Source organism: Chelon labrosus (genome assembly GCF_963514085.1).
Source record: "Chelon labrosus genome assembly, chromosome: 15".
NCBI lineage: Eukaryota > Metazoa > Chordata > Actinopteri > Mugiliformes > Mugilidae > Chelon > Chelon labrosus.
Window position 1 is genome coordinate 20,666,195 of NC_140348.1, and position 13,824 is coordinate 20,680,018.

General features: G+C 44.6%; 1 protein-coding gene across 3 annotated transcripts in view; it reads right to left on the bottom strand.

Annotated features, from left to right (window-relative positions):
* Positions 1-1,091: 1,091 nt before the first annotated feature.
* The window catches only part of LOC311500482 (signal-induced proliferation-associated 1-like protein 2), an 81,472-nt gene continuing 68,739 nt past the window's right edge, over positions 1,092-13,824 (bottom strand). For all 3 annotated transcript variants that reach the window (XM_084561914.1, XM_084561913.1, XM_084561912.1), the window contains 6 exons: positions 12,874-13,012; positions 9,185-9,404; positions 7,626-7,757; positions 5,281-5,398; positions 3,981-4,059; positions 1,092-3,566 (listed from right to left, as the gene is read on the bottom strand). In XM_084561914.1, coding sequence (XP_084418040.1) covers positions 3,420-3,566; positions 3,981-4,059; positions 5,281-5,398; positions 7,626-7,757; positions 9,185-9,404; positions 12,874-13,012 — 835 coding nt within the window. In that variant the 3' untranslated portion in view covers positions 1,092-3,419. The remainder of the gene's footprint in view (positions 3,567-3,980; positions 4,060-5,280; positions 5,399-7,625; positions 7,758-9,184; positions 9,405-12,873; positions 13,013-13,824) is intronic.

Below are 13,824 nucleotides of genomic sequence, written 5' to 3' on the forward strand. Positions count from 1 at the left end.
AATTATTCAGCGGGGCTCTCGCCGTCCCTGCAGCAAAAGCAACATCTGTCATTTATTTAAAGCACACCAACTCAAAGGGAATCGAGTCACAAACACATTATGGTTTCATGTTTCCCATCGAAAGTCTTAGCACACCTGCTGTTTACAAAATAGAGGATAAAAAGTCTCATGGAGAATGTTGTCATCCATGTTTTCTCCTGCGGGAGCTCAGCGAATGTGATGTCCTAAAATTAGCTCTTTGTCTGTTGTCAGAGCCCGGGGACGTGTATCAGGGGCTGATGAGCACACACACAGTACTCTGTCCACAAGTCCTGCCACTAGGTGCACAAACTCAGAGCTGTCCTCTGTAATGTTGACGCATTACCTGTGCGGCGGTTTTAATGGAGTGCAAATCTTAGACTCTGACAGGACTTCCTATCATAAGTTTTGCGGGAACTATGTAAAGATTCCCATCAAGCAGCAAAACTTTCCTGGACACTGTGTCTCTCTGAGCTGTAATGAGGCTGATACCAGACAGACTCGGTCAAGTGGATGGATTCTAACATCCGGACCAAACTTGGTGATGGAGGGATAGTAAGGTAAAAATAGACTGTCGTACTCAGACGACAGTAACTGTAGACGATACTGTCTCTGCTTACTGTAGGCTGCCTAATTTATAAAGTTCATGATTGTACAGGATGAGGATGGAAGCTCTCTTCTCATAGCCAGTAAGTCTGGGATATTAGAACTTTTACAGGTGAATACAGTAATAAATAAAGAGTTTAGCATTTTGGGAATATGCTTTATTTGTCTTCTTACTTAGATTTAGAAGAGAAGACTGATGCATGTCTGCTTTCACAACTAGCATAAAGCAATAGATTAGCTTAGCCTAGCATAAATACTGGAAAAGTAAACAGTTTGCTCAAATCTACACAAATGTAAAGTCCTCCTACAAACACCTCTAAATTTCACAGATTAACATGGTAGACCTTGTAAAATGGTTTATGCTAAGCTAACAGTCTCGGCTACATCTCCATATTTAAAGCTACAGTACATAAATTTGGTCTCATCCTTCTGGTTGGGAGAGTAAAAACCTGTTGACATGTGTGTATGATTTATGTCTACAAGTCTGCAAAGATAAAAAATGGATTACAATTGGTGACACTTTTCCTCTTTGGAGAGCACTGGAAAAAAAGAGAAGGTCTTACTTCAGGGCTGTCCAAAGAGGAATAGTCAAACCAATCGTAAACCGTGTTGGTCGATTGCTTTTGTTATAGTGTAATCCTTCCTCTGAAAGCTTTTCATTTCCTTGGTTCTCCTTCATTCCTCCTGACAGCGGTGACAGTGAACTCATATAACCCAGGTTACATTAGTAACCATTGTTCCTCCTCAGTCATACTCGGTCTCTACGGCTGCTTCCCTCTTCAGCTCTGGGAAACCTGTTGTTGCTGGTTAATGTAAAACTCATCGAAATATAAATTCTATGTTGTCAAATACAGAGAGATTAACCTGGTGCTGATTAACGCAATCAGCATCGTGTAAACTCATCTGTTAAGGCCTTGAACGTAACGGACATTCATTTGTATGCAGGTCTTGTGCTATGGCTTTACCAGATGTGAGAGTGGAAATGTATCGTGTCATCTGGCCCCGTGAGTAAGTGATTATTTTATACTTCTCAAAATGTCAAAGTAATCCTTTGAGGAAAAAACGTGAAGCTAAACGCCGGGAGAAGAAGTGTGTAAAAAAAGACAAAGAGCACTTAATTTTACAACTACATTTATTTAAAAAAACAAACAAAACAAAAAAAGCGACCAATGTCCCACCAGGGATGAGACAAGTTTATGGAGAGAGACATTTTTTAAAAGCATACAAACCAGCAAAATGTTAATCTAGCAGCATCCAAATGTTGGAATCTCCAAAATCCTCATTTATATATTTAAATATATAGGTTTTTTTATTTTTTATTTTTTTGCCCTGGCAAGCTACACACTTTACAACATACACAGAGCTTTATCTGTCCTTAGTGCAGAAAAAAACAAATGCCCTTAATAAAATAAACAACTTTAGGTTAAATAAGCTTAAATAATAGTGTTAAATACAAGACACTTCTGTGGCAGATATGTACAGAAATAAACACATTTGGCATTGTAAGTGTGGTTCACTGGCGCTTGCTCTACTGCTCTAGAAACCACTGCATAAGAACACATTTTCGATGTGATAAACTACACGCACGCACACATTCACACACATGATTTCATCAGATCAGTGAGCCACAGACAAGGCATGTGTTTATAAAAGAGACCTAAAAGCAAAGAGAAACAATCCATTTACAACCAAGGGTTTTAGGCACAGTCTCTTCCTGTTTTTATAAATACGTGTCAAATAACAACTGCTTCTCCACAGGAACTCTTCACGTTTTTTGTGCTAACGTCTATTTTTTTGATTTTTGTTTATTTTATTTTTTTGATTTTATTTTAAACACAGTTTTGTAACTACCACTTTGTTATTGCTAGGACATTGTGACAGTGAATGGAAACTACTGACAAACGTGTGTAGGGAAAAGCACCTTTAAACATCAAAATTACTGCCATGTGACCCTACGTTACAACACGGAGGAAAAGAAAAAAGGTGGAATTAATTCAAAGAAAAAGCTCCGAACATCAAACCTCAAAACATTTGCGACTTTGGGAACCAGAAAATCCAGAGGAACGAAAAAAAAAAAAGAAGAGGGTCTCAGTTGAGCTACATTCATCCTCCCCCCCTCCATTCGTTTCAAGACTTCCACATGTGGATTCCTCTTGGTGCAAGCTGACAGTAAGTACCACTTCATTTTGTCCAGTACATTCCTCCTCCTCCTCCTCCCTCCTTCTCGCCTCGCCCTCTCTACTTTCCTGTGTCCGTGACGGCCGGCACAGAAACAGCTGTGACAGTGTGTGCAGTATGATACAGTACAGCTGAGCATACAGTACAGTAGACTGACGCGACATAGGTAGGTAGATTATATGTTGACTACAGTAAATGAGCTTTACATTCCACTACTGTAAGAAGATCCCAGGGACTCGGGAGGGGCTCCCGGGGGTTGCCTTTCTTAATTCCTCTCCAGCGCCGGAGATGAGGAGGTTTCCCAAGAGTCTCGTTTGCCATGATGGAGAAAGCATTAATGTCAGGAACAGCCCTGCACTTCAAACTGAGGAGGATCCAAAAGCTAACGTCCACATCGGGGTTTCAGGTCTCACACACAAGGCTGCACGACGGTCTCCTAAGCATGGGGCTTTGATTACTCTTGGGGGCAGTAATGGTTTGTTTTATACTTTGTTTGGCTGTGGATCATTTGGGAGTCTTAAGTAGGAGTTGAGTGGGTGCCCAGGAGGAGTGAAGGCCATCTAGGTTTCCCTCACTCCCTCTGTTTCTGCAGGTCTCTCTCTTTCTCTCTCTCTTTCTCAGGGCTTCTTGTCGATGGTGTGAAAGAACCACTCTGTGAACTTCCTGAGCTGAGCTGCTGCCGTCTGGCTCTCCTCCTGCAGCCGCATGTTGTCCTGTCTCAGGTGCTGCACCTCCTCCTGTAACATCGCCTTATCCTCTTTCTCCTGGACACACAAGAACACACACACAGACAAACAATCAACAAACGGGACACGGGGCAAAAATAAATGGATACAAAAGAGGCTGATAAAAGCCCTGCTATTACAAGAACATCCGTCACTCGTCAGCGCGGTGTAAATGGGAGGCATTAACATGGTAAAGCAGCCTTTCCTCTGCCGCTCCGATAAAAGTGCATTTCCTCTCTCCATTTTAAGCACATTAGTGGAGGTGAGGAAACGTTGGGCTGGGACACAATGAGGAAAGGAAGCAGGATATTGAATTAAGTGGATGAGTTTGTATTACACAGACCTTAGGGCACCCATTACTCAATGTCTGTTCTTCACAACTGCGTGACACAGACATGCACCGTTTGCTAATGTGAAAAATGAAAACATACAGGTGGATGGATGCGAACTTACCTTTCTGAGGTCGTGCTGCAGCTGCCTGAGGATCACCTCCAGCTGGTTGACTTTGCCAGTTAGTGTGGAGGGAGAGCTGCTGTTGGGTGACAATAAAGAAGATGTTGTTAGGACTCAAGAAGGACTCGTTTATCACATGAATTGAACTAAATGATAATTTAGGTTTAAATGAGGTCAGGCCTGCACACTTTAGATACTGATGCTTTAGTCTTTATAATGTTACACACAACAGAGGCAGATTTAGACTTTAAGTAGCTGTGAAAATACCACTTAACATTTCAGTGTCTCCTACTGAGCTAGTTAGCTGAGTCACGCAATACGTCTTGCTGCTTTAGATGCTTACTCTTTAAAACATATCTGGAGACGTGACACCGTTGTTACATTTCTGCTTTAATGCAAAAAGCAATTTAAAAACGGGAAATAACGTTCTTAACGTGACACTAACAAAGGTTTGGCTGGAGTTTCTATCATGTCAACTTTCCTAAACCACATCAACAGCTTCCAGTATTATCCTATACCAAGCTGCCACCTCTGAGGCTGAGCCAACACCACCTGCCAGTTCCTCAAATGGGGCCACCTGAGGCTTGGTTCAAGAGCGAGTGGAAATCACATAGACCTCCGTGTTAAAATGCTCAACTTTACAGAAATAAACATGTTTACAGCCTGCTACTAAAATGTTTTTATCTGCGGCTCCATGTTCATGACAACTGTATGGTTGTCATTTAAATTGTATTCAGGCTTATTCAAGTTTTGCATAGTTAAAGAAAAAAAAAATGACAGACCTGTGCAGTCACTGGTTGCTAGCTGTCTGCCCATTCAAACACCTGAATTAGTCAAGAGTAAGTAGGGACTGGGCGTTGCCAAGCTTCTAAACTGCAACCGGTGCATCTTTATATACAGTTCTATACTCAGTAGTTGGCCTCTAATCCAGAAGACGCTTCAGTCCTGCACAGGTTTAGCCTTTCTTTAGCATCAACTCCATATCCAGTCAGAAAAAAGACGAAGAAATTAAACTGCAGCTTGCTTTAAAGCTGATAAACACACAGTTTAAGCTATTTCTTACACTCTTGCATGCATTTTTGCATTCGTTAAAGGTGACAAAAGAGAAATTCCTCATCTCCCAAGCTCTGGAGTCACAGAGCATCGATCCTATTAAAGTTTCAAGCACATTTCTTTATCATGTGGAGAAAACCAACACTTGACACGCCCGGTAACATCAGCTAAGATGTGACTGGACAATGATGTGCTCTGGGGTCAGTATTTTCTACTGGAGTGTTGGTGGTTTGTGTTTGTTGCCTACTCTGCATCCAGTGCTGCTCCCTCCGCCTCCGCCACCCGTCTGGTCAGCTCTCTGGAGATCTGCAGAGCCTCGGCCCGCTGCATGTCCGTCATGGTGCAGAAAGACGCCACGCGCTGGTCTGGAGACAGAGCAGATGACGTAACGGGTCATAATCTGCCTTTGACATCAGAACAGGGAGTGTGTTCAGCAGTGCATTTCATTCTCTTAACATGCCACTAAAATAGAGCAGAACAAAAAGCACACTCTCATGCACGCATTCCTGACAGGATGGGGTGATTCATTCATGGTTTGTGTGAATGGACGGATCCGGCTTAAGCCACGTAAAGCAGTCCTCCCACACTAAAAGGTCTATAGCCAGACAATAAGGAACAAGGTGGCAAACAGGGCATTTCTAGAACATCACAGATAAGTCAGTCCCTTGGTTGTTGCTCCAGTGCCCTCACCCCACTGGGTTTCCTTTGACAGCTGTTTGGCTCATAATGGGCTGGAACCCAGGGAGCTGTAAGACACCAGTCATGCTTGTTTTTCCATATCAGGCCCTTAAGCTTTGTCAAAAGCCCCGTGGAAAACCCAAACTTGGCATGTTACGCTTGGGGACTGCTCAGTTTTAAGGCGTAATGCTCTTTTCTTTAGAAACCACTCGTTCTCAAGCCCTTGGTCTGAGACTAAAGATAGGAGGATCTGCATATTCATAGGAAAGATTAAGAAAACCCTTCCATTAATTTAGCCCCCCAAATGAAAGCTAATCCACTCCGAGACAAAAGCTGATCGAGCCGGGAGTTGGTTGTTCAGACGAGGGAGGAAAGGGAGCCCAGGCCTTCATTTACATATGAATGAATATTTCTCCTCATATTTGGTGGCTGCATCAGAAAGATTAAAGACTTCGAGCAAAGCAGAGATGGGCTCAGAAAAGCTGCTTGTAATTTTTTTTTTTACGTGACCTGGTGTCCAGATTTACTGGACACATCAAAGAAGAGCAGATCACAGTGAAGCGGAAGCAGGACAATCTGTGTAAGTGAACATATTCTGTTTATCTCTGAGCGAATATTAAAACACAAGCGATGTTGGACGAAAGGAGCGCTCAATGACTGCACCAAAAGCCGTTAGTTGCTGCAATTTACCAAAGCCCTGTTTTCAAAAGTCAAGAGAGCACAGCGCTTTTTTTTTTTGTGTGGATGCTGCAAGCCAATCCAAACTGTCTTTTCACATCATGAAAATGAGCAGTCTCTCTGGATCCACATGACCAAGGTTATGAATGCTATAAATGCTTTCCACGGCAGCCAACCTCTTTGTCCCCTGGCTCTAAACAGAGCTGGTTAAACATACATGGCACAATGGCAGCCTGGAGCCACTTTCTGCTCGGCAACAAGGATCCCGTTCACACAGCGCTTTTGTGGGCCAGCCGGGCTGCCGTGACGACTGCCTTGCTGCTGCCAGTCAGACTCTGCATCATCTCCACTGATTCCACTCTTGCTCAATGATAGGCTGCGGGCTATACAGCCGGAAACGTATCAAAGAGGAAACAGAAAACTCATTAATTGTGACAAATGAATGGTCACATGCTATGTTGCCTGCTCACTGGTCCCGGGTCGGATGGAGTTCAAGTGGAAAACACCTCACGGCATGTTAAGAGATTCTGTGACAGACGGGGAAATACGCTGGCATGAAAAATTATCGTAATTAAAAAAACACAAACAAATGATGATGCTAACATGAAGTGCCTGAGATGTGTAAATGTGAATTAATGTAACTGAAAACACATTGTGACTGAGTTTTTTATTTTTTTAGAATACAACACGCCTGAAGTCTGCATAATATATGAATATATGAACGGACTAGGTAACACCAAAACCCCCAAATATTCTCTCTAGAGAAAGAATCTGTACCTTCAAGTGGCCCGCACTCAGAGACAAGACAAAAGTCCAAGAGAGGAGCCTAAATTACCTCGGGGTTACAACCCAAGAACTTAATGATAAATGGCGTCGCTATAAGAATCCTCCCTGGGTGGTGACTCTCTGGGCTTTATGGTGTGAAAATTGGCCCCATGTCTGTGCCGAGAAATGATCGCTCATCTTTTTCCAGATAACAGCGCTTGATGGGAATCACAATGGGGCTCAGAGCAGAGGTGCAAAAAGCACAACGATTCCCAGAAGCGACCTCCTGCAGCACTTAGAAGGCACTAGAAGAAACACAAACACACAGCTCACGCAAACCTACACATGCAAGCGAGCGAGCACTTGCAGACTGCAGACAGACAAACACACACGCGGGCGCGCGCTAAGAAGCCAGGAGGGAAAGTAAGGGGTGTCACACGAGGTGCCAGCAGCCTCAGCCATGCTGGTTACCTTCAAAGGCTCGTGCTGCATCAACCAGGTGAGACCAGTCCAGGCCTGAGGCAGTGTCTGGGAGGGGCATGAGGCCTGGGTCGCTGAACTTGGACCTGTCCGCCAAGGAGCCGTCTGAGAACCAAAACTCATCTGCAGAGACAGGCAGGCACTCCGATCAGTGTCTGGGCCTGGCCTGAGTTTAAGGGCTAAGATTTGAGTCACCCATCAGTTTGTATCAGACAAGGGGAGGGGGGTTGGTGGAGGAATGGAGGAGCTTAGAGGGGAAAAAGGAGGGAGTTCATTTAAACTAATCATTGCTGCTGAAAAAGAATAATATTTATCTAACCTAACTACAGCCGTACACGTCAGAACACCAGGCTTTATTAGTCTATGCTCAGTAAACACTTATCTGGATGCCTCAAACTAACAAATCCTCCTGCTGCTTGCAAACTATTACACTTACAAAAGTTTTGTATGTACGTGACAGCAGGATAAGCACCATATGGCACCTTCTCTGCATAGCACAAGCAAGGCACAGTCTGAGGGGCAATAAATGACTTGTCTAAGTGAATGTCTTCATGTTTCAATCAATATCTCCTTTACCTCCCCCCCCCGTCCCTCCCACTTTTCCCCCCGCTCAGCCCTGAAAGACAGGGAATGCAATAAACAAGCCCCCATTCTGCAGAGAGGCATTTAGGAAAGCATGAGTGGAGAAGCAGAGAAGAGACAGAGAGAGCTTGAGGTGACGCTGACACTCTCCTTTCAATTTACCCAGCGTCTTGGAGCTTGAGTGATTCACTGTTTACCAAATTGGGCTGTTTCAGTAAGGGAAAGAGAGAGAGCCTGTGTTCTCAACTACCCTTCAAAACAATCAGGAATCCATCAGGTTGACAGCCAGAAGAGGCTAAAGAGAAAAACATCTTTTCCAAAAGCCATTTTCTATCCGGCGACGGCGGCAGGAGACAGGTGAGACGCGGTATGGAAATGAGACAGGAGGGACAGAGAGGGGAGGCAGGCAGGGACTGATGAGTGAATGAAACATTATGTATGACAGACATTGTGACACTCCTGATGGACAAATAGGCATGTTCATGTCAGAGATCTTGAAGACCTGCAGCACTGCAAGCAGGACACATCGCACCTCTCATCACTAATACATATTCAGTGGATGCAGGGAGAGAACAGAAGAGAAGGGAATACTAGCCAGCCGTGACAGGTGTCTGCTTAATGCAGACGGAGTGGCAGGTTCCTTGCAAGTAGCACGCAGCCTCACCCATTTCCAATTAGTTGGCTATATTGAGGAGTGTTGCTAGAGTGTGTACCAGTCGTGCTAATGATATCGGTAGAGCATAAGAGGCTCTTCAAACAAGTATCTATATCCTGGCTCTTATCTGGTGCCAGCGAGGAGGAATGATAATCCAGGATCAACATGCAGAGAAAGTGTATATTAGCCCTCCTGTCTCTAGGAGCTCTGTTTGTTTTCAGTAGAGCAGTCTCACCGCAGCTGTGTCAACTATTCAACACATTATAGGTGTTTCTTTTTCCTCAATCTTGACAGTTTTGTTGTCTATACTTACTCCGTAGGTTGGATGCTCCCTGGTTATGGATCATGCGAGGAGGCAACGTGCTGTGGTAAGGTGGGGTGGTGCTGAACAGTATGTCGTTAGGCATGGCTTGGTCCAGCATGGAGCTGTGCGAGCTGGCATACGACGAGCCTTTACGGTTACTGCACACGCTCTCGTCCGACAGTGTTCGGTATAGGGAGCGCCTCGGAGACAAACTGTCCATTGCTGACACCTGAGAGAAAGAGAACAGCTTTTGTCAAGAGACAGACACAACAATAAAAAGAAAATGTCCGAGGTCCAAATTTCCACCAGTGCCCCACCAGTCTGCCCCTTCCCAGCACTTTGTCTTTCCTCGGCACAGCAGGTTTACATGAGCGGGCGCTTGGGTGGGTAAGTAAGGAACATCGGGGAGCGATGTCAGGAATCAATTACAGTCTGTGCTCTTTGGAAAATGCAGATGGATTGAACACAGCTGGAGGACATCTGACAGAGTGGGAAAAACAAGGGACAGACGGAGGTGTTGACAGAGGTCACTGTGCTGTGGCAGCCAGTAGACACTGAGCCTAGTGTGAGAAACTGCAGAGGAGACGTAGTGTAGGTCCCACAAAACTAGATATAAAGATAGAATACGAGGCGAAAGATGAGCAAGATGAGATGTTTGATGTACGATATTCAGGGAGGTACAAAGGATACCACATTTCTGTGATTTTAGCTTTGCAGAAAATCAGGGAAAACGTTGGTGTGAAACAAACTGCACGTTCATCTTTCATTGGAATAGCCATTATGGTTACTTTCACTGCTCAACACTCTGGTTGACCTAACCACTTGTACTTAGCTGATTGTCTTGTGGACTGTTATGTGGATGATTGTGGGTGCTTTCACTTTACTGGCCAACTGTCTTTAGTCAGATTAGAGGTGGAAGGAATGAAGGAAGGAGGAAAATGTATCTGCAAACAATAAGACTTTGCATTTCTTGATCCAAATTGACCCAAGTTGCTGTTCAGGTGTTGCTCAAGCACTTGCTGACGTTGTCATATGTCGTCATCAGCTGATGAAACAAACGCATTGAAAAAATGTGACCGGACTCGCTACATAACAAACTTGAGCCACGTGTTACATCCGTTACATAGCGCCACGTAGCATCAAGTAGGTGTCAGCCCGAAGCTTCCATTGAGAACTCATTGCAGCCTTTTGCTTTTTTGCTGCAAGAGTTAACACAGCATTTTGATGGTGGCCACCAGTAAGTTCACATAACCATTAAAAGCAAAGTAATGCCGAGGTCAAAGGGAAACACAAGGTCAGGATGAACAAACACAAAAGCTGCAAAGGCTGCAGAAGAAGCACAGCCCCGAAGCGATGTCCCCTGAACACGGAGAATTACCCAGAACACCACTGCAGTGTTTCTGCTAGTGTTTCACCACTGTCAGAATTTTGACAGAGGATCTCCTGTTTAAACACACAAGACCACAAAGACCGATACCATCCATCATTGTCCCGTTCAGCTAACATAAATACAGCAGGAGTGACATCAAAAGTAGCCACAAATGATACGCGGGGTAGCTGCCCAGATGGGTAAATGTCTGCCTTCGGCTTCCCAGCTGTAACCAACACTAGACTGGTATCCCCCGCAAGCCAACACCCAGCCATCTCCATTTCAAAGACAGATCTCCCACAAATCCCACGGTGAGAATTTAACAAACATCAAGTCTGTCTTTATAGCTGAGATACGTACTGGAATTGAAAGCAGCATACATACTGCCTCTAAAGAACATCTCAGAGGCTTTAACCTAACAAAGTTGTCTCTTATTGCGAGTCTTCCCACCCAGCTTTACAAGATTAGAACCCATAAGGTTCTCGCTCATCAAAACAACTTAAAACAGGATTTGCTTTCTCTCTTATATAAAGCAAAAATAGCACCCATTTTGAGCGCCTATAAATGGAGTCACGGCAAATGAAACCATTTCCAAAAGGGCTTAATGGTTTTTTAGAAAGCCATCTATTTATTGCATCTACAGCAGCAAACCAGGCTTTTTGAATATACTCTGGTGCTGGTTAACTGAACCTGCTGTGCACATTACAAAGAAAAATAATGTTACTAATAAAAACTGCAAGATTATTGTCAATTCTAGTGTGTCAAAAATCCACCTCAGCAGGCAAGAGTCTCAGCCTGATTCGAGCTCTAAGGTCTTTGGAGTCTTTTATACATCAGAATCGCTCTTATCAGAGGAGGCAGCAGTGACACATCCACCTAGATTTTTCCTGATTTCCCTGACTTCTTTCCTCGCTGCCCACAGCGAACAAAGAGAACAAGCGGCACTGGAACCCTTTGACGTGCCACTTGGGAGGATGTGTTGGACAACCACCTATTCAGATGCCTTTTTCTTTCCCACAGGAGGTTGAAACGAGGAACGTTGTGGGCGAAAAAGCTGTGAGCGGCCTTTCCTTTACGTCAGCTACACAATGGTCTGTCTGTCTGTAGAAGGGCGTCCCAGCGGACGCTGCGGCTGGCAAGGAAAATCTCTCTGCACCTGCTCACCCTCACAAAAGAATGGCATCGGGTGACTACCGGAAGTGACACACACATTGACCTTTACTATATACTCTATTTAATCAGTTAGAAGATTAAATCAGACCGTATTATGTGAATAAGAAATAAGTCAATGACATTTCCAACATTGGTATTACTGATGCCTTTATGTGCCAGCTGATGATTGACAACATGCAGCCCCGGTAAAGCTGCTCCCAGAAAAGAACAGTATGTGTTCAATGGGATCATATGTGTATATGAATATATGGAGAGTCTGGCACGGTGCCCTCCCTGATGAATCTCTATCCCAGATTGCTTGTCCACACACTTTATTATCATGCTGAATCAGACAGGAGAGTGTTATTAAAGCAGAGGTCTTACAGCTCTCTAATTTCATAAACTAGCACAGTTTCCTTTGTGCTTTTGTTACTGCACTCTCCTTCTCTGTGGGAAACAAAACACAATCAAATAAGGGTGTATCAGCTTGAAGCCCAGTGAACGACAGACAAACTAATCAGTGCACCGAACTGCTTCATGCGAGGGACAAGGCCCGTCTGTGCCAGAGGACATGTGCCTGTCTTCTCTAGGGAAGTGAAGTGCATTTGTATTAGAATTGAACAGCATCCAAAAATAACCCATTTGTACGTCTCCAGGGTCCCTTCATGGTAGATAATGGACGGGGGATGGTGAGGGGAACTCGAGATGCAATTAATTGAGTCTGCAGTGCTCAGGAACATCAAACATCAATGCACTCCGTACAACTTCCTGCCTTTCATCCATGACATCCCGACTGAGCAAACTCAGGCCACATTATAAATTAAATTAACCAAACACTGTGCCAATCAATGGGGACTGAAAGGTTCTTGTGTCCGGAGAGAGGAGCCATATCAGCTGTGGTGCTCTGCAGCAGCAGTGCCAGCTGATAGGCAGCAGATGTTTGTCCTGCTTTTACTTGCTTCCCAGCCGGAGGGTTATCTGTTCTGGTCCTGTCCCTGTATGCACTTTTCCTGGTAGTCAGCATTAGCAAAAAAAGCCTTAAATTCTGAAGCAGAAGCTTAAAATGTCAGGTAATATTGGCGTCAGTCATTGCAAGAGGTTTAATTTCTCTCTGCACACAGACCATCACAAGTCTTGTGTAATTTATCAGTCAGTCAATCAATCACATTGACCTCACCTTCCGATTTCTGTCTTCTCCTGGTGGGCTGTCGGGCAGCATCATTTTAAGATATTCTTCTTTCGAAAGTCTCTGCAGTGATTTTCCATCCAGATCAACGGCCTGGAGCCGGCAGGCAGCCTCTTGTGCGTACAGCTGCCTGTAGACAAAAACAGAGGGCACAGAAGAGCACAGCTCATCAACAAGGGTCACACGAACCACATCCTGTGAGGGAGGTGAGCTTGGATTCAGCGGTAGCCCCAGTTACTTTGCGAATATTGACTGTTTCACACATAGGGTTCAGGTGGAGGATCCATGTTAGCATGCCAACATCAGGTGCCTCTCTGCTCCATGTTAGTCAGATCAATGTGGGGGAAACGGGGACACAGAAAGGAGCTACTGAGGTAACTTATTTATCCCACCCTGTCCCGCATCACTTTGCCAAAAACCACAATTAAAGACACTGTACAGAGCAAAGCCAAGCACTGCGAGAGATAGAAACGAAAGAAAAACAAGTGTTTGGGCATCCAGAGACAAGTGCAAACGACGGATTCTGAAGGAGTGTTCACACAACAACAGAGGAAGACAAGAGAGCTCTTAGACAGGATTGGAGAAGGACCCACAAGAGGTGATATGTTGTGTTGTCGGTGGTTGTCAGCAGGGTTTTGTCGGAGAACATTTAAATGATTCTGAGGGTGTAGAGTGTTTATGGGGGAGGGTATAGGGCACAGAGGATGCGACTGACCTGGCTGGTGAAGTCGTGTGGCTGTGAGACCTCTGCTTTAAGTGAGCAGCCAGAGTATGACACGCTGAGTGCTGTTGGCAGGGTGTTACATGGCCGCAAGGGGATTCACTAGATGGTTAGATGATGGGACTGCCTGGCTGTAATGGTTACCTGGATACACTATTGCTGAGAGTTGCATTGTTTTAAGCTTTTTGGCATGGCAGCCAAGCCCTAAAAACATAGATATT